The sequence below is a fragment of the Pyrus communis genome, chromosome 2 (assembly GCF_041283825.1).
Source record: "Pyrus communis isolate YQ-2024b chromosome 2, ASM4128382v1, whole genome shotgun sequence".
In the NCBI taxonomy this organism is placed as follows: domain Eukaryota; kingdom Viridiplantae; phylum Streptophyta; class Magnoliopsida; order Rosales; family Rosaceae; genus Pyrus; species Pyrus communis.
In genome coordinates, this window is record NC_142566.1 from 1,722,810 (window position 1) to 1,743,551 (window position 20,742).

The 20,742-nt window shown below is 37.9% G+C and overlaps 2 protein-coding genes and 2 pseudogenes across 4 annotated transcripts; 2 read left to right on the plus strand and 2 right to left on the minus strand.

Moving 5' to 3' along the window:
- Nucleotides 1–158: 158 nt before the first annotated feature.
- Nucleotides 159–3,124, plus strand: LOC137748346 (pentatricopeptide repeat-containing protein At4g20740 pseudogene; annotated as a pseudogene). The gene is made up of 3 exons (XR_015953689.1): nt 159–2,567; nt 2,678–2,861; nt 3,068–3,124. The product of XR_015953689.1 is annotated as a pentatricopeptide repeat-containing protein At4g20740 pseudogene (transcript).
- A 442-nt stretch (nt 3,125–3,566) lies between these two features.
- LOC137748918 (uncharacterized) lies at nt 3,567–4,750 on the minus strand. Its single transcript, XM_068489110.2, has 2 exons — nt 4,430–4,750; nt 3,567–4,011 (listed from the first exon to the last, which is right to left on the minus strand). The coding sequence occupies exons 1-2, from the start codon at nt 4,703–4,705 to the stop codon at nt 3,898–3,900; spliced, it is 390 nt and encodes a 129-aa protein (XP_068345211.1). The 5' UTR covers nt 4,706–4,750; the 3' UTR covers nt 3,567–3,897.
- Nucleotides 4,751–7,942: 3,192 nt separating this feature from the next.
- Nucleotides 7,943–13,200, plus strand: LOC137747086 (cation/H(+) antiporter 15-like). Its single transcript, XM_068487096.2, has 3 exons — nt 7,943–8,041; nt 9,012–10,046; nt 11,869–13,200. The coding sequence occupies exons 1-3, from the start codon at nt 7,943–7,945 to the stop codon at nt 13,075–13,077; spliced, it is 2,343 nt and encodes a 780-aa protein (XP_068343197.1). The 3' UTR covers nt 13,078–13,200.
- Nucleotides 13,201–13,768: 568 nt separating this feature from the next.
- On the minus strand, nt 13,769–19,231 carry LOC137747099 (glycosyltransferase-like At2g41451; annotated as a pseudogene). The gene is made up of 11 exons (XR_015966875.1): nt 18,827–19,231; nt 17,704–17,853; nt 17,464–17,516; nt 16,759–16,867; nt 16,499–16,633; nt 16,309–16,353; nt 15,462–15,649; nt 15,235–15,376; nt 14,471–14,517; nt 14,205–14,292; nt 13,769–14,026 (listed from the first exon to the last, which is right to left on the minus strand). The product of XR_015966875.1 is annotated as a glycosyltransferase-like At2g41451 (transcript).
- Between the last annotated feature and the right edge of the window lie 1,511 nt (nt 19,232–20,742).

Genomic DNA, 20,742 nt, shown 5'->3' on the forward strand with positions numbered 1-20,742 from the left:
TACATGTGTAATCATCTTGTATATACTTCTCATAACTACCTTTGTAATTAGTTAAGAAAAATAGTGAAGAATACCTTTCTCTGTCTAAACTTCTCTCTTTCTCTCTCTTCGAATGCTCTTTCTTCTTTTGCAAGAATACAATTTTTCATCTCTGTATAGTATACAAGTAGTTCCTCGATAATATTTTTTTATTTTATAGAAGTCAGTTGTAACTTGGAACCTCAATAGTAACAAATTTTGAAAATGCCACCTCAGTCCCCACCACCTAAATTCCAAAACTTTACCTTCTTCCACGGCCACCGCAAGCCCGCACAGAACCGCCCCACCGTCCGCGGCAGCCTCTTCTCCAACCCCGTCTCTCACCCAAATTCCAAACACCCCACCACCGCCCCTCAATCCCGACCCTTCGATGTCTCCAAGTGGGACCCACACCTGCGCCATTCCTTGCCCTCCACTTCATCGCCCAACCCCGACGACACGACCCTCCAGTCGTCTCGGAGCTCCGGAAGCTTCGCCGGGTCACACCCGACCTCGTTGCCAAGGTGCTCAAGGTCCATGTCGACTCCGTTTCAGCCTCCAAGTTCTTCCACTGGGCAGGTAAGCAAAAGGGTTTCAAGCACACTTATGCTTCATACAATGCCTTGGCTTATTGCCTGAACCGGTCCAACCGGTTCCGGTCGGCGGACCAAGTCCCCGAGCTGATGGACTTGCAGGGCAAACTGCCCAGCGAGAAACAGTTTGAGATTCTCATCAGAATGCACTCTGATGCCAATAGAGGTCTTAGGATTTATTATGTGTATAAAAAAATGAAGAAAGTTGGGGTTAAACCTAGGGTTTTCTTGTACAATAGGATCATGGATGCATTGGTGAAAACCGGTTATTTGGATTTGGCTTTATCGGTTTACAAAGATTTGCGTGGTGATGGATTGGTGGAGGAGAGTGTTACTTTCATGATCTTAATAAAGGGTATGTGTAAAATGGGAAGAATTGATGAAATGTTGCAGCTTTTGGAGAGAATGAGGGCGAAATTGTGCAAACCGGACGTGTTTGCATACACAGCAATGATTAAGGTTTTGCTTTCGGTGGGAAACTTGGATGGGTGTTTGAGGGTTTGGGAGGAAATGAAGAGAGATAGGGTTGAGGCAGACGCTATGGCATATGCAACTCTGGTTACAGGGTTGTGTAAGGGTGGAAGGGTGGAGAAAGGGTACGAGTTGTTTAGGGAGATGAAGGCAAAGGGTTTCTTGATTGATAGAGCGATTTATGGGGTGTTGGTTGAGGGGTTTATGGCAGACAAGGAGGTTGGGGTGGCTCGTGATTTGTTGAAGGATTTGGTGGATTCGGGGTATAGGGCAGATTTGGGGATATATAATTCTCTTACCGAGGGTTTATGTAATGTGAAGAGGGTTGATAAGGCTTAGAAGATTTTCTGAGTTACGGTTCAAGAGGGTCTTCAGCCAGATTTTGCTACGGTGAATCCCATTTTGGTGTTCTACAATGAGACAAGAAGAATGGATAAGTTATACGAGATGCTTGCACAGATGGAGAAATTGGTTTTCCTGTAATTGATGATCTTTCGAAATTCTTCTCCTTTATGGTAGGAAAGGAGGATGGAGTAACGATGGCTTTGGAAGTGTTTGAAGAGTTGAAAGTTAATGGTTATTATAGTTTAGGAATCTACAATATCCTTATGGAGGCCCTCCAAAAATCCAGGGAAATAAAGAAAGCATTGTCTCTCTTTAAAGAAATGAAGGATGTGGATTTGCAGTCCGACTCCTGTACTTATAGCACTGGCATAATGTGTTTTGTTGAAGATGGTGACATCCATGAGGCTTGTGCCTGTTATAATAAGATAATTGAGATGTCTTTTGTTCCTTCGATTGCTGCCTACTGTTCGCGTGCTAGAGGGCTTTGCAAAATTGGAGAGGTCGATGCAGTTATGCTGTTAGTTCATGACCGCTTAGCCAGCGTGACAAGTGGGCCCATAGGATTCAAGTATTCTCTTACCATTCTCCATGCATGTAAATCAAATAATGCTGAGAAGGTGGTTGAGGTGCTAAACAAGATGCTGCAGCAGGGTTGTCTTCCAGATGATGTTGTATACTCAGCTATAATCTCTGGCATGTGTAAGCATGGCACAATAGAGGAGGCAAGAAAAATATTTTCAAATTTGAAAGAGCGCAATATTTTAACAGAAGCCAACATGATTGTGTATAATGAAGTATTAATTGAACACATGAAGAAGAAGACCGCAGATCTGGTGGTGTCTGGGTTGAAGTTTTTCGGATTAGAAAAAAAGTTGAAAGCAAAGGGTTCAAAGCTGCTGTCAGGATGAAACTATAAACTATAAAGGCAGGAACTGAAGTCACTGGTTACCTCGGACTTTCCTTCTGTTGCAATTTGCTTATAATGCATGGATTGTATCAGAGTGGTGAGAACACTCCATTTAGGATGCATCTACGGAGGAAGTACACCGGTTTTTTTTTTTTTTTTTTTTTTGGTGAGGCATTTTGTTAGCTGTCATTGCCAATGATGTTTGCTTTTTGGGTGTCTCATGAATATTCCAGGTTAGTTTTGTACCGTAAAGCCTTGTTTTAAACCTTTGCCGCAATACTGTTACAGTTTATGTTCAGTTGATTTGTTTTAGTTAGCTGATTCTTGCTTGTTCTGCTTTTAGTTCGGCATCTTTTGGGATTAGAGATCAAATACAAAGAAGTGTTCATGTTAACTTCAAGTTATTGCCAATAATGCAAATCCGAAATGGCGGAGATGATGGGTTGAAAAGTTTTCAGTAGCAGAGAGCCCTGCATGTAGTTTTTGATGGGCTATGTTTACTTCGAAACTTCATCCGTGTATAAGTGGTGATGCGTCTTTCTATTCTGTCAGTCATATTATTGTTACTATTTTTTTTATATCAGAAAGTCTAGGACTCAAATTATTATGCAACCACAGAAAGAAAAATCTGTTTTTTAACCTACTTCAGCTACAAGATCGTAGAAACGCATGCAGCTAAATAGTAGGAGAGGTTAGTGAACTCTTATGGAAGCTAGATTTTTTGGTTTGGCAGGTTGTCATTCGGGTTGCTCAGCAAGTGTATTTCTCACCAGTATGATTCTACTGAATGCTTTCTTTGTTTCTCTACAACTTTATCGCCTTTGGTCTCGTTGTGATTTAGAGGTTCAGTCTTCAGTGTACAATTTGGCTCAGAGACCCTGGTTGAGACTCTGTATGTTGGCTTGCTGGTCGTTCAGTTTGGTCATTGCTTGTAAACTAACGCAAGTATCGTTTCCTAGTGGGAGATAAACAACTCTTCTGGTGCTAAAGACGCAGCATATGCAAATTCATCTGTGAGGGTAAAGAAGAGAAGCAGTTCCAGATTGCAAGAGCGAGGTACCCTGAATTTTTTAATGACCGGTCGAAGATTCCAGATATATAATGTTCATAATCTGTCTAGAGAAATTGCGACTGCAATTGTATTGCTAATTTCATGTATTCGATCATATCCTTGCATAAATGCATTGATTTGAATTAGGGCCGTCGTCTAATATTGAGAAGAGAAGTATCAATAGACCAACAACTATCTTACGTGAATATGAAAGGATTATTTCTCTACAATCCCATTTGGCAAACAAAAGGCCTTCATATTGGAAACACTAATAGCAAAATGTTCTGTGCCTGTTGTTCATTCCATATTTCTTTTTCTACACACAAAATACACAGCGCACGCATTCACGGGGATCTCCTTCAAACTCGCCTTTCGCTCTTATTCTCGAGGAAAAGAAGGTGTTGTTCTCAAAAGCTTGTCCATAAAATGCTAACATTCACAGATTCGTAATGCACGGCCGCAGGCTGATCTTGAGTACAAAACTAAAGCTTTACCGAGCAAGAAAATGAGGCTTAGACTTCCCTTTTGGGTCGGTTGCGAGTACGGGAAAGTGCAGGCTTTTCTTCTATCGACTTGTCAGCTTCGCCTTCCTCATCCGTTTCCCGGATCGCTTGGTTAATTGCCATCTACATCAAGAACACAAACACTATGACTACTGAAGAAATCATTCATCCAGAACAAAGCAAGACAGATTGAGCGCGTTTGGGATTGCTAGGGTAGGAAGCACTTCTGCTCATAAATATATCAAAAAAAATATATCAAAAATCCTCGTATGTTCGTTCCTTGAAAAGCACTACCTGCTCTAGAAAGCGCTTCTACTGCCACACACGCAGTCAGAAGCATTTTTTATTGTCGGAAAGCACTTGACTCTTCCGAGTTAATTCATATGCTATATGAATGCAATAACAGCATTTATTAGGCGCGCGCACTCACATATACATACATTGGCAACCTTGTCCATTTGAATCAACACACGAATTCAAATATTCAAAAGCATTAAAGAGCATGCAAATCAAAAAACCGACTTGCAGAAATTCGACGAACCTCTTCAAGAAAGTCTCGGTCGAGCTTATCGGCGACTCTGATGGAAGTGAAAACGGTGACGGCGATCAGAGAGAGCGGCAAAACGAATGCGAACACGTACTGGCTCGTGGTGGGCCCCGCCCGTGTCACCACCTCTAGGCCTCTGGTTTGCCGGCCGGGAAGACGTGATGCCGGCGATATGGGCACGTACGGAGGGATGAATGAAGCACGTGAGGGTGGGGCGGGTGGAGGAGAGAGAGTGAGTGAGGCTGTGTTGGAGATGAGAAGCCTTGCCATGATGATAAGTTGATAACAACTGAGCTCTTCCGCTCGTAGTGGATAATGTTATCATCGATTCATCTTGCTTTTTATAAAATAACTGCAGGTAAGTGTGCCAGTAAACTTGGCTACTCAATCAATGAGAAGTTCTTGGTCAAAGTTTTTTCTGACTAATTCACGAAAATTTGTGTTTATGATCTGTTCATGTTAAATATCACTTTGTAAAGATGTCTCTACAAAAATTTAATAGATATGAGATCATTTTGTCATCAAGCTGTATATTGGATGGTTGTTTATTTGAAGTAGGGTTGGAAGTAGGGTTCCTAAGAGTTGGAAGCATCATGGAGTATCATGGAAGAATAGAATAATGGAAAGCTAGCTAATGCATGGATTCAAAATAACTGAATATTTCAGCTAGTTTACGCTCCATGGAATTTAGGAGCCATGACATAACTAGCTGATCCTTGCAAAGCCAGTTTTCATATGTTGGTGAGGAAGCATCAGGAACTTCGATGCTTCCATTTATGAACCCTAGCTTGGACCTTCCACCTAGAGCAAGGCTCACTGCTCTCGACCAAGGTAAGTAATTAAACTCATTTAACAAGACTGAGCTTAACCTTTGATTTGGATTGACATCCACCTCAGACATATTTCCGGAAGAAAGAACCGGTGAACTTTCAGCATCTGACCTAAGAGGATTGTCTTCAGCCATCTTGAGGATTGATCACGTTCGGATGAAGCAGAAGCAGGTTATTTTTCCTGCTCTGATACCATGTTGATTTTCAAGAAATGAATTGTATCTCATTCATTCATCATATTTAGTTACAAGAACAACAAAACATATATAGAGGAACCTATAGAAAACTAAGAGGAAAGCTACGGAAACAATGGAGAGTTAAGACCCCTCCATGACACCTCCACCTAACTTAAACCACTAATTAATCCTTACAATGATGATGAGGTCTCCACTCTACCTAACTAAACATCATCAAGGCTTGCATTATGCCTAAAGTAGATATTAAACTAAGATGCACTAAAGCATCACTTAAGTTTTAGCCGAAAGTTTGAATCCATGCATTAGCTAGCTTTCCATTATTCTATTCTTCCATGATACTCCATGATGCTTCCAACTCTTAGGAACCCTACTTCCAACCCTACTTCAAATAAACAACCATCCAATACTATATAACTCAGATGATTGGATTCAATAAATGTATTGTGAGCTGTCTATTTATTTGTTAAAGTTAATTAACTAAACCACCTTATTTTAATTGATTTTTTAGAGACGATCTCTACATAACAATTTATAATATTAAAAGTTTCTATCATAAACATGAAATTTTGTAAATCAGCCACAATATATTTTGAGGAGAAACTTCTTCTTAATCTTAAGAATCAAACATTCCTCTTTGTATGTTATTTAGTGTAAAAATATCGATGCATTAAAAAAATATATATATATAAAAAGGAAATGATTTTTACACTCTTTTTTAGCACTAAGGACTTTTTGCCCCTAGCCGTACCATTGAGTAGTAAAAGCAAAATCAATGAATAGAATTAAATTGAGGAGTGAGGGAGGAAAAAAATAGGAGTGTAAATATCAGTTCCGGTTTCTAATTGAGTCCATGTACTTGACATGCGATGCAAAGTAAATTTCTAATGGGGAGAATTTTATGTTTATACTATATGATAATATCTATACTAAGGGGTGAGGGAGTGAGCTAAGCCTCACAATGAGTTAGCCATAATAATTTGGTTTGAATTCTTCTTTAACGAAAATCGAACTTTCAAGTAAAGAAAAATATTAATAAATAGTAGTGCTAAGTGGCTGGGAGGACTTTTTTTTAGAGACGAGGGGAGATACTTGGTTGTTCCGAAGATAGATATGTCTTACAACACTCATTACGTTATTAGAAAGACACAAAAAGAATTTGTTATAAAAACACCTGGCATTGTATAGAGAAGTCGTGTTTTGTTTACGTGTAATGTGGGGGACAATCTTTTATCTATTTGCCCCATTGCAGGAGCTTTAATATGGAATTGATGCGTAGATTTATGTAGTCCCTTATATCAATGTATGGCTCAAAGTATATGATTTTGTGGGGAGTAACTTGTATGGCAATCATACACTATTAAATGGGGTCTCATGTTAATAATCTAAAGATATGTATCACTTGTTCTAATATTATTGACATGAAACGTTAATGACTCACTGTAGTGGTCTACCCGTGTCATATCTTTCTCCTTTTTGTGGCCTATGTAAGAAGAAATTTGAATGTCAAAAATTATCGGACTAGCTGACTGCGCGGCATACTCACACCAGTGGCAGGCACCGTTAAATGATCAACTAACAAATTCAACGATTTCTTGAGCATCCAATTACATTGTTTGAGGTCTCCCTTACGATGCCTGCTGGTGGCTTTTACTTTCTAGCTGTGAAACCACCCTCGCAATATTATCCCTCAACAAAGATGTTGCCAGATTTTGTTTTGGCATCTAAACAGGTATTCATCATTTCAACAAATGCAGCTGTTGATTACTTAATTTGATGACATACGTCCTTTTAATTTTCTGTTGAAAAAGAAGAGAAAAATAAAATCTGACTCTCCAGGTATCTGACAGATTGTGTAGAACTCAAGCACCCGTTATATTTCATATAAATCATCTCCGAATGAAGAATGTTCAAGAACAAATGACAGAAATATATGGAGAGAGAGAGAGAGAGAGAGAAAGAGAGGAAAACAGAACAGCTTCTAAGACGAAATATTGAAGATGGTAATTAGTTGGTTGATTATGTTAAGAGGGTTAATTAGTTGGTCATGTAAATATGATCAATATTGAGTTAATACTAACAACTAACCGCTTATAGCTGAAGATTAAAAATTAAGATTAACAAACACCCTCAAATAATAACAATAATTGGAGACGACACCTTGTATAAATTGATATCTACACCTTACGTTACAACTAAGCGACCTTGCCACAGTTTTCTTTCTTTTTTGCTCTATTTAATTAGATCAATACTGCAAGAGAAAGAACAAGCGAGTTGTTAGCGTCGTATTATTTATTAGCCATTTAACGATCAATTTTACTCAGCCAAGTATGAAAGAACAACCAAGCGTGCATGCGCTACCACCAGCGATAGCAAAAGGTACTTCATTTCAGGAAGGTACTTGGGAGATATGTTATAACATGACAGTGTACAAGACAGGAGAGATATGGCGTGTGCAGAGTACATTTTTCAGATCTGTTCCGATGATCATTGTCCAGCTGATCGCCGCCATGTCCATCACTCGCCTTCTTTATCATCTCTTCAAGTCCTTGCACCAACCTCGTATTGTCTCTGATATTCTTGTGAGTTCAACGGTTCATGTCCCTATTAATTAATTCATTAATTTGCTATTCCTATTAAGCAGGATAAATATTCTTTCCATATTTCTTAATTACTAGGCCTAACTCCAAGAACTCATGATTTGAAATTTACAACACAAGTTCAATAGGCTTTTCAGGTCAAAATTGTGTTTTTTTAATATTTAATTATTTATGCTGCATACACCACCCGTTTAGAAATCCTTATTTAAAAAGTACTTTTGCGTAAAAGCGCTTTTAGCAACAGCGCTTCTATTACAAGCAATATGTTCGACAAAAAAGAAAAAAATAGAAGCAATATGAAATGATTAATAAAAATGCAAGTGTTTTTTTTTTTTAATACATAAGAGCTTTTAACTTTTTCACCATATACGGTCAGAAACCTCTCTTTTTTTTCTTTTTTTTATATTGTAGTATCTCCGTGTTTGTGGTTATTTTAACGCACTTTCAAACATGTTCTTACTCTTTTAATTCTTATTAAAGTTATTTAGATACAAAATTGACACATCATTAGCTACTGTATTAATTTTATGTGTTCAAAATTATCGTATCTTAATTAGCAATTTAGAGATTAGATTTTAAAGTTGAACTCTCCAGTTTCGGGGCTGCTATTCGAACTTGATATTTGAATTTAAATTATAACATTAGCTTAATAAGGCTGTAAGCGAATTAGGGATTAGATTTAAGTTTTAACAATCGAGTTTCAGGCTGCTACCATACATATGAGAATTGAAAATTTGAACTCATTGTGTTATACACCTGTCACAAATGGGCAGCATATGTATGAATATATTTATCACATATAGAGCATACTATAGTAGCGGAAAGTAATAATGTCTATACACTTTAATGCAGCTTAGATCACTACTGATATTCTCCTCCTTATATTGAACAATTTAACTCGAAAACATTATTGTTTATAAAAAAAAATGACTAAATTATAATTTAATTACAGGGTGGCGTGATGGTGGGTCCGGCATTCGTTGGTACTATCATATTTGCTCTTCAATACGTAATCCCTTTCTTCAGCCTGGTCAACATAGAAACCGTGGCAAACTTAGGGCTAGGCTATCACATGTTCATCATGGGTTTAGAGCTTGAGTTTGTACCTGTAATCCGGACTGGAAAAAAGGCTCTTAGCGTTGCCGTAGTGGGCAGTCTCGTTTCCTTGATCTGGGGTTGGCTTTTATATCGCTTCGTACTCTTCAATGATTATGGTAGGGCACTGGCTGAGGAAATTGCCAACGACAACGGCTACGCCTTCTGGGGCATTGCCCTGGCCTCCACCAACTTCACCGACCTTGCCCAAGTCCTCGCTGACAAAAAGCTCCTCCACTCTGATTTCGGCCGCCTCGCCTTGTCCTCGGCGGTTATCTCCGACGTGTTATCCTGGTTTCTTCTCCTTGCGGGCATGACTTCCGCATATACTGACCAATCGATCGGGGCCATGAGCGCCGTGATATTCATACTACTATGCGTTTTTGTACTACGTCCGGCTATCCCGTGGTTCATCCGCAATACAACCGCCGACAACGATAGCAGCGGATACAACGAGCAGCAAGTCCGCTTCATTCTGTCGGTGGTTGTGCTTTTCGGGTACGTAAGTGACAATTTTGGGTCGCACTCCATTTTGGGACCCTTTATGCTGGGAACCATTATTCCTAGTGGAGAGCTGAAGAAGGCCCTGGTTGACAGGATCCAAACCTTCGTGAGTCACCTTCTGATGCCTCTATACTTCTTAACCGTCGGGCTAAGAACTAATTTTAGCTACATTTTAACCAACGAAAATCCAAAGTTCAGCCGTGCAGATACTAACCTGTGGCGTGTCGTGGCGGTTGTCGTTCTTGCTAACATACCGAAGATTTTGAGTAATTATATCATCGGCTTGATGTACAAAATGTCACGTGGGGATAGTTTTGCTCTTGGGGTACTCATGAACACCAAAGGCTTAATGGGACTCATAATACTCGGCACTGGCAAAGACATAAAGGTACGTACGATTACGTTGCACGCATGCTGATAGCATTTTTTACCATCTACAAAAGTAGGGATAAAAACACATGAAATACTTGCAAGAATACAAGGATGTTGCAGTATAGATGCTCATGCAAGGTCGTTCTCCTCAAGGATTATTTGGATAATTTATGCAGAAACAATTCCTAATTAAATACTTAAAATTAAAAGTTGAGAAAAGAGATTTTAGACTTGAGTAACATTAAAAACGAATTTTAATTAAAAACAAATATGATAAAAGAAAAGAGTTTTAAATACCAATTTATAAAAGCACTAGGGTTCTACCATCACCTAGCAATCCTTATGTATTTTTACTAATTACTTATGATCTACACATGCCACTTTGAAGGTTAGGTTTTCCTAATTCATATTCTACTTGGAACCTCCAACATAGAACATATATCTAACATGCAACAGGTCCGGATGTTTGAATCAAATCTGAACATGAAAGACTCATTATGCTTTATGAAAAACCTTTGAAAAATCATGCAACCCTTAAGACGTGATGTTCATCTTAAGTGAAATTACAATTATTAATCACAAGAAGCCAGCGTCAATTTTAGGGAACCTTCCGAGCAAAACTGCATCAAATTACTTTTCTAAAGATCCTAATGGTGATCAGGCATTAAGATAATTAGATAGTTTCAATCACGGTGATCAATAATTCAAAGTACGCATGCAATCAATCATAAGCAATTAAATAAAAATTACATATTTATACTAAGGCTTAAGGCTTAAGGCTTCGCCCTAACAAAAGCAATTAGTTACGCATATTCATAATGAAAATCATAGAAAATATTATTGGAATAAAAGGAATGAAAACACGTTAAAGTAGAAAATCTCCAATAACCCTAGCAATAACTCTCTTTCTCCAAAGTTTCATAAAAGTAAGTGTCTCTCAAACTAGGGCTGACTAAAACCTTAAATATCTCCCTCAAAGCCAGCCGCACAAACCCTAGGAACCAAGGTCTCTTATTCCAACAAGGAACTAAATAATAATAAAATATATTAAAACATAAAGTCCTAATTAAGTTAGGATAAACTACACAGAAACTGTCCAGCCACATTTTAGCCTCAAATCTCCTCCAATTCCGGCCCATAATAGTTTATTTTGAAGATCAGGATGTTTTGAACACATCTCCAGAAGGCCACAAACCCATCCAAAGTCATCTTGGGCTCCAAAAATGTAATTCAAGCCCAAAACGTCATTATTCCAGCACTGCGCATCGCTCCTTTATTTTATTGCCAGAAAATCATTGCTTGGTAGAAAAATCTGATATTTTGATACGATCAAACTAAGTGACTCACGATCATTCTCTAACTGGAATTACTCCAAAATTCGTCCATGTGACCATGTTTTGCTTCAGAAGAAGTCGAAAGTCTTATATTGGAAATACAATTCAAAGTATCAAAATTCTTCAAATTATTAACTAAAATATATTAAGAATAGAGTAAAATATATAATATGAAATTGACTCATCACATGCATCGCTTGAAATACTGTACTCGTTTATTTGTTTCGTTGCTAAACAAATGCGTACGTCTAAAAATATAAATATGAACCATACACATTAAACAATACTTGATATCATCAACACTCTAGATAAATGAGTATCATAAAGTTTTTTTTTTTTTTTTTTTTTCCATATATAAAAGAAGTTAAGTGAGGTTAGCTCCTCGGTAGCAGTCTTGCAAAGCATGTTAGAAAATGTGCAATTAAGGGAACATTTGCCGTTTATACTATTAGAACCATATGCTATACCTCTGAAGTCTGTTACTTACGTGCAAATATGGTCTAGGTCTTGGACAATCGAACGTTTGGAGTAATGATGATTGCGATGTGGTTAATGACGGTTCCGGTCGGACCCTTTCTAGCCCTCGTGTTCAAGCCCACCAAAAACACCGCAGAATACAAACTCAGGAACATACAAAGCGTAGGACCTGAGATGGAGCTAAAAATCCTTACTTGCACCCATACCTCAAGCAGCGTCTCCGGCATCATCGACCTCCTCGAGGCTTCAAATCCGACGAGACAGTCCCCAATCTGCATATTCGCCGTTCAACTTGTGGAGATCACAGACCATGGTTCGGCCATGCTCATCGTGCAGGAAGTTTGCAAAGAAAACTCTAACCAAGGCAACCAGATGCAACCCGAGTACATCATATCCGAAAATCGATTCGAAAAATACGCGAAGAATAGAGAAAACGTTTCTATCCAAACACTCACAGCCTTTTCTTCCTACAACACCATGCATGAGTACATATGCAATCTGGCCAACGAGAAGTTCATCAACATTATTATAACCCCATTCCACAATCAATTTTCCATTGACGGAACCATGGAGGATACCAACCCTAATTTGAAGGGGGTCAACAACAACTTGATAAAAAATTCGCCGTGCACGGTGGGTATTTTCGTTGATCGTGGGCTTAGTGTGTCCCAAATTAGCGAGTCCAGAAATGGCAGCGGTTCCTCCCCAAGGTACCATCTCTTCGCCATGTTTTTCTTTGGAGGGGCAGATGACCGCGAGGCATTAACGTATGCATGGAGGATGGCTGGGCATCCTCGGGTTAACCTAAGGGTTGTCCGGTTTATCGTGGTCCCAAGTAATGCGACATCAGGCAAATTCACATGCGATGACCAGAACGACAACGACGGGGACATCCATCAAGCGGTAAACAATCGGATGCAGAAGCATCTCGACGACACGTGCATGGATGAGTTTAGGCTCAAGTCGATGCACAATCCCAGCACACAATTCGTGGAGGAGAATGTGAAGAGCTGGGAAGAAACTGTAAATATTGTAAGGGGCCTGCAGAGTGTATATGATCTGTACTTGGTGGGAAGAAGATACGAAAAGTCATCGCCGGCGTGGTCATTATTGGATTATTGCAGCGATTACGACGAACTGGGACCTCTTGGGGACTTATTAGTTTCTTCAACCTTTAATCCATCCGTTCTTATTGTGCAGCAGGGTACCCTTGTGGATAAACACTGGTGTGACTGACGGTTGGGAGTATGACCCTTCTTTGGCAAACCCTTAGTTTGATCTACTTGTTTGTAAACGTATGAGAATTACCACACTCAGATCCTTTCCTTTTTTGTAAAGAACTTCATAAACCCAACAAAACTTGTGTGAGTCTCAACGTGCCACGGACAATGCCTAATGGCATTACTACTCAATCAAAATTTGACACACGGTAAGATTTAACTACAATTTCCCATTTTCATAAAAAACTGAAAAACATTATGAGTTGGAATGAATTGGGAACCAAATCCTCGTAGAGAATTTCAATATCTACATGAAATATCTGTAGTTGTGACAAACTTGCGGCTACAGCAGGTTAAGGTTTTGTCTACCAGCTTACACATATGACATCACATGTGAATCTCAAATTCTCAATTAAATGTTACTTTTGATTGTACAAAATTGAAAAGAATAGACTGCACTCATACAACAACAGCAGCAGCAGCATCAACAAAGCCTTATCTCACTAAGTGGAGTCACTAGATGAATCTTCGCATGCTGCTGCGCTCAGTTTTGCGCCAAATCTTTCGTTATTACACTCGTGGTATATGAATATATATATATATATATATATATATATATATATATTAACTAGGTCACACTAATAAGAAGGAACAGCTGAGCCAATCTTGGAAACGAGACCTTACTTTACACTTCCACACCGGCTTGGTTATCGTCCATTCCTTGGGGGGGGGGGGGGGGGGGGGGGGGGGGGGCAACAGTGGAACAGCCACTTCTTGAATTCAGCAGCTTCGATATCCAATGCCTTCCTGGCGGTAGCCTTACTCTCTCTGCTTCTACCAATCTTCCTCAACGATGGGAAGGATTCAGATGTAGTCAACAAAAAAATTTCTTTTGAGAGAGTTGTTGGGGCAGACGCAATAACTGAGCTGAAGACTCCCGACTCCCTTAGTCCTTGTATTATGGCCTGAAATGACAATAAGTGATGGATTAAATGCTACAGAATGAGTTTAATCCAGATTGGGAGAAAGTATCTGTTGACTGGGCGGAAGTAAATACATAATTAACTCTAGGTTTTGAGGTTGTCAATACTTTCGTGAAAATCATTTACTAAATACATTATTTAAATGAGTTGATCAGCTTACCATGGGAGCATATATCCGAGTCAAAATGCCTTTTCTCAAAAGTTTTAGTTTTACGTCTTTGTCATCCCATACAATGTGTTCATGGAACCTAGAACAAAAGCCAAGCGCAAACTTTAATTCACAATAAAGGATTGAAAAGGGAAAAAGAAACAAAGTTAATTCCCAAGGTTATCTCATTAATTTACAGCATTTGAATCATCACGTTTCAAATTTTATAGTTAAAGGAGGATCAAGATAAATGTAATAACTTGTAAAGAAATCCTTACCATTTCTGCACTTCCTCCTTAGTTGCAGTTGAAGCAATTATGAATGCCTGCAATGCTAAATGTTGTCAGTGTATGAAAGAGTTAGCGAGATGAGATGCAATGAAAAAACAAGTTCAAGAGCTGACAGCTATTACACCAGAATAAAGAATAAATGTAAGGGAAAAGGAAATTCCGCTATTCTATTACAAATTTCGTAGAATATTAGCCAAATCTGCAAAATGGTGTTAGAAAACCACTTTGCCAGATATGCAGCACCTTAAGTTTACACTTGGAGTTGGAAAACAACAAAACTAATTCCTGTTTAGATTTCCAAGCAACCTCTCTACCAATAGACAGATAGATATATATTTAAATTTTCAAGAATTCTATTTCTACCAACTATGTATGGCAGTCGCTACTGAATCCGAATATATATATATCAAAATAGTCCCCATGAATGCTTTGAATGAAATAGTAAAACCATTTTAAACTGACATAAATTTTTTCAAACCTAGTAGATTGCAATTCATTTGCAATATCATCTCTTCTTATTCCAACATTACCCTTCTCATCAGGAATTTCTTCCACTCCAGTTGTACAAGTATCTTTAGTTTCTATATTGGGCCCTTTAAAGCTTCAGCACCTTACAGTCAAATTACAAAACTTTTTTTCTGCATGGACCAACTAGGTAGCTTTACAAAGTTAACTGATCACATTATGTGCTCGATGATCTTGTACCGGTAGTTAAAGAGTTTAGAAAGAACTAAAGAAAGAATTGAACTCACAGCTCTGTCAAAATCCAACATAAAGCATCTTTTGACATCTTCCTTTGTAGGCTAGCAGCGACACCGATCACGCCTAGATGTTAAGTCTGAAAATCTGGCATATGTGTAGTGCAGAACAGCAGCCACTTCAAATTTGACCTCGCTAAAAGGAATTAGGATATATATGATTACTATGAGCAATAAGTTGAACCAAAAACACTGCTCATTCCAATATGAAATTACTGTACTTCGGAGTTTTCATATAATTGTGCCATCTGTGTGCACCATTAGGACGAAGATGATCCTGGACTCGAGCAGCTGATTTCCCATTTCCATAAGTCAAAAAGTAGTTTGGGTTACCATGAACTGACTCTTTATACATGCCAAAGTATGTGTCTTTTGGTACATGGTCATGATTCCTCTTGAACATGGTAACCTGATTGCATAGATACAACAGCAAGGCATAAGTCAAAGTACATGCATACTAATTAAAATGTAAAAATAAAGATGAAGATGATGTGAAGCATTTCCTAGAATCAACTGCGATTTATTTATTTAAAGTACTATTTCTCATTCTGGCAGTACAAACTAGTCAGAAGGACCTTGTCTTCGACCCAATTGCTCGCAACTACCATATCGTAATGCAGCACGATCTGTATCATAAATATTACTTACTCTAGTCTCACACCTACGTACTTGCCCTTAAACAATATGCCCTTAATCGAACTAACACATTAACTTCCTAGCTTTATGTATAGATTTGAAAAGATGCAGATCTTGGTAAAAGTTTAGAATAACATGTTTGATCGGATCCATTAATCCGGGATATATGCTTGTCACTGTCTAACAACCATATCCTTGATAGTTCAACAGGGCAACAATATACCGCTGCTTCCCAGCATGTTAAATCTAAAAGTACAGATAAGGTTACAAACTCATTATGGTATGCAGGTTAAAGACCTTATCAAGCGGACCAAGTGGACTGCCCATATAGAATAGCAAATATCAATCTCGTAATTGTTGAACTTTAGAGATCTAATGAACTTTATTGAAGCAATTAAGAAGCAATAATGATGGACAACAGATGAAATTCACCTCAGTAAATGGTTCCTTAATATCATCCCGTTCAACACTGCTCTCCTACACAATACAAACAAATTAGTTAAATCACCGAATAACATGGATCAAGGCCGAAACAGGCACCAATCCTAAAAAGTAACAAGACTTGCATGCTTAATCATCTTTACATGTACACAACCTAAAATTAACTAAATATTTCACATACATAATTCGGGAAAATAACCATATCCACATTCCCAGGCACATCAAGCAGCAACTGCCTCAAAGAATACTCCTTGGCCCCAGCCGGGTGCAGTAACTCATCGGTGTCAAGATGAATTATCCAGTCCATTCCAGCATCCTAGTATTTTTATAGGCAACACAAAGTCCCAAGCAACAAAAAAGATTAATAAATTAAGAACACCTCTCACCATAAGGTAAAAATAACAACAGAGGCACCAGTAACATGAGAAGAATCTTTCATACCCTTGCCAAGACAATAGCCATCTCCATATTGAGAGATTGCTTCACAAATAGCTCATAATTGCAAGGCTTGTAAAAGAAACTGGACAGCCAAGTCTCATTCCAAATCCGGCTGATGGCACCAAAAATCAAGAAACATAAAATACAAGTGATTTAAGCGAAAATGTATGTAGAATTCTTCTCAGAAGCAGACAACCGCAGAACCACCATTTGGACAGCTGTGCTTGCTGTTCAAACAGCACAGTAACGTTGTGTTTCTTTTATTTAGTCTAGTTTACAATCCATTTCCCTACAAGGTTTATAATTTTGTGTGGTGTCGATTTTAGGGCTTATGCTTTAAATTTTAACTCTCCTTCACAAACTTAGTAGCCCTGAAATCAGGAGTTAAAACCTAAGCCCTAAACAACTGTTTTTGCTCTTTTTTACTGTGAAAATGGAATGGCCAGAGGGGTCATTTGAATCATCCAGGTACCACATTGCAGCTACCATCCCAAAGCCGGATTGTGTGTATGTATAAATGTGTGTGTCTGTGTGTGTATCTACCAGCCTACTGAAAAAGGATAAACAAATAGAAGATGTTCAAGCATTTAGATATGTTGATTATGTTAGTCAAAATATCCAGGAGTCTTAAGTCTTAAAAATACTAGAAGATTATATTTGTAGTAAGCACAAGACATACACCATGTGTCAGCGGCAGAATCAACTCACCTTTTAGCTTGTTGTTCCTCAAGCTCTTTAATTCTGTATATCACCTTTACTCCCTGACACAGTACCACAAAATTTATGCTCGACAATTTTCACTCTATTAAGCATTGTAAAAATGTATTTGCAAAAAAATTAAAAAATAAAATAAACAAAACAACAAAACCACAGAAAGAAAAATAAAGGGGAGAAGAAGGCAAACTGAACAGAACTTAGGCAATCAGAGCGATATATTATTTAACTTACAGGAATAGACTCGAGAACTTTTGATACTTCAGGGGATGCAGCCTTTCCTTCCACAAATAGGAAAAAGGTAGTAACTCCAATAACCTTGTGATAAAACATCCACGGCAAAATCTGTTCTAAACCAGCTGACGTACTTGTAGTAAAACATATCTGCATAAAACTCTTACTTAATAAGAAATGAAAAATTCATTCCACCAAAATGCGTGTTGTCTTGATATTAGTATGCAGCACTCATTACCTAACAAGCCATCACCGACCAACCAAACAGTTGAGTTACATAAAATTTTAAGTTCTATAAACAATGAAACAGGACATTACATTATATGCAGAGCATCACTCGTGTTAAAAAGGATTGGAAGGGGGATATTTCCCAAAATATAACACAATTAGAACAGGAAGATTTAAATGATATGTAGCTCACACAATCAAGTTCCACTACCCAGCAAATTACTCTGAATACTGGTATGATAAAGTCTGATAAGTAAATGGTGGTGTTATCATATTTTCTCACTGCAATCACAGGTCGTTAATGAAACAATCGTATTATGTTTATCTATTGGACAACCAAACCCCTCATGCATAAACACTAGACCATACATAACACTCTGTAGCTGTGCAGAATCACTTGAGTTGCCATTGTCAATGTTTCATCTAGAGCAGGGACTCCATGGGTTTAATACTTATAATTCGTAGCAGAAGATTGCTCCTTCACAAGTATAAAACATATTGCATAGTTTATTGCATTAACAAGTCAAACAAGGTTGGATATTGCCAGAAGCAGGATGAAGTTGGTTCACATTACCCAGATCAATGAGACGACATTTTTGCTCACCACACCATTAATTCCCTATAGACGAGTTTAACTAAATTTCGAGATTCGTTCTAGATTTGTAAGCAAAAATGCACAGCATTTGATATGGAGTGCACAGTACATGTATAAACAGTCTCAAAGCCATAAACTTCAATCCACAAATGGGAAATCCAGATACAGATCCACACGACCACTGATAAATTTCAAATTTTCAAATACAGCAGTAAAAACCCACTAAACCCAAATCTACAACAAGCAAAACCCAGAACCATATCAACCTTAAATCCATGAAAGCAAGAAAAAAAATCATACCTTTGGTCGTAAATTGGATACAGAATCAAACTTCCAATTCTGATAGTAGGGAATCGAAGGCAAAGCTGAAGGGCCGAGATTGAGGCAATCGGAGGAGGAGGAGTGGACGACGGCGGAGGAAAGAGGAGAGGCGTCCATGCCAGGGAAGAGGTGGTGGGAACCGCGAGGAGACCAGCGAGTGGTGGGGTCGGGAATGCTGCCACGCCATTGCAGGATGAAAGCTAAGGCAGCGAGAGAGAGGGGGAGGAGAGTGAGGAGGAGGAGGAGCTTCGATGTGAAGGTTTGAGGGGAGGAGGAGGAGGATGCTGGCGCTGAGCGGAGGGGGAGCATGGAGGTGGTGGTGGTGGTCGGTCATGGTCGTTTTATGTCAGTTGTGAGAGTCGGGGATGGTCTTTCTTTACTGTGTCCGTTCCAAGCTTTTCTGAACGGTAATGTGATTTACGTAACTTTTTTTTACCTTTTAAGCATTTTTATTAATTTTTGTCTATTATTTTTTTTAAACTTATTTAAAATTTCTACAACTAGAAATTAAAAAGTCTGTGTGAAATGTAAAAATAGATGTATTGATAGCACAACTCTTACTGTAGTCCTCTTGTGCAGTTAGTGATATTCCTTTTCCTTGAGAGGTGTTTTCTTAGTCATTTTAGAAAATTTTGTGTTTATGATCACAATCTGTCATATTATAAATTACTATATAAAAATCTTATTCATAAAATTCAATAAAAATAAAAATCAATTAATCAATTAACTGTCATAAAATATATAGACACTTCGTGATATTAGATTTTGTCACATCCGGACACGAGATGATATTGTCCGTTTTAGATCTCAACCACGCATTCACGATTTTGTTTCTAGGAACCTAGGATGTGACAGATTTAATCTACATTTGTATTCAAACTAAATTAGCATCTTGATATATGCTATGTGTGCAATGCTCTTTGCTAAGTGCCCAATGCTCTTTTGCATTGTACCTTTTATTTTAAAATTTTTGATTTATTGAGTACTTTTTCATACCTTGTTTTTTAATCACACATACATGAACACTTACCAAAAGATTCATAAGCAGCATTGTTTTCAATAATTGTTGTTTGGACTCAACGATGGATGGAAGTTCGCAAGTACTTTGGAAAGCTCACCGACATTACTTGAATTAACAATTTTACTGGGACTTTCCATACGCATAAACAACATAAAAACTCTTATAAAAGAAAATAAAAAAACACATATACAAAGAAAAGTCCAATTGAAAAAGTTAAAATTGAAATTCAAAATAAAAAAATTTTAAAAAAAATAGCTTGCATGTTATATTTTTATTTTTATTTTGAAATTAAAAATTGAAAATATTTTTCAAGATAATTTTTATTGATACTTCAAAATTCGCGTTTGGCATTCCAAACTTTCGATATTTATGAAAAAAAACAATACAAGAGTGAAAAATGAGATTTTTGAAGTACCAATAACAATTCAGTTTTTCAAAAGATATTTAGTTAAAAAAGTGAAAATTAAGCAATTATCAAACAAACCCTCAATAAGTAGTATAAATTTCAACATGTTTACTAAAAAAATTCTAATAGGGGATGTGATTTATTATGACGACCCGTCCCTAATTTTACAATTTTATAAATCTTAAAAGAGTGATTTGATGAAAATTACCCGAGACCCTCCTTAGCGTATTTCGACGTCCTGATTCCAAATTCGCACTCCGTTTTCCCAAATTTAATTGTCTTAGTGGAGTTTACTAATGGGTCCCAATATTATGCTTAAGTGCAATTACTATCGGAGACTCTAGCTTTCTAGCTTGAACGGATGTGACATCGCAACTGTGAGTGGATCTTTGCTTTTAAATATTATATATTTATTTAGTTTCCATTTATACATTGAAAAAGAATTTCCTACGCATGCCTAGATCAGCC

What these genes read in the sequence shown, in the direction of transcription:
- LOC137747086 (XM_068487096.2), top strand. Translation starts at nt 7,943, where the DNA reads ATGATCATTGTCCAGCTGATCGCCGCCATGTCCATCACTCGCCTTCTT. An exon ending in GTATTGTCTCTGATATTCTT is followed by an intron (nt 8,042 to 9,011) that starts GTGAGTTCAACG and finishes ATTTAATTACAG; the next exon opens with GGTGGCGTGATGGTGGGTCC. An exon ending in GCACTGGCAAAGACATAAAG is followed by an intron (nt 10,047 to 11,868) that starts GTACGTACGATT and finishes AATATGGTCTAG; the next exon opens with GTCTTGGACAATCGAACGTT.
- LOC137748918 (XM_068489110.2), bottom strand. Translation starts at nt 4,705, where the DNA reads ATGGCAAGGCTTCTCATCTCCAACACAGCCTCACTCACTCTCTCTCCT. An exon ending in ACCGAGACTTTCTTGAAGAG is followed by an intron (nt 4,012 to 4,429) that starts GTTCGTCGAATT and finishes TTCTTGATGTAG; the next exon opens with ATGGCAATTAACCAAGCGAT.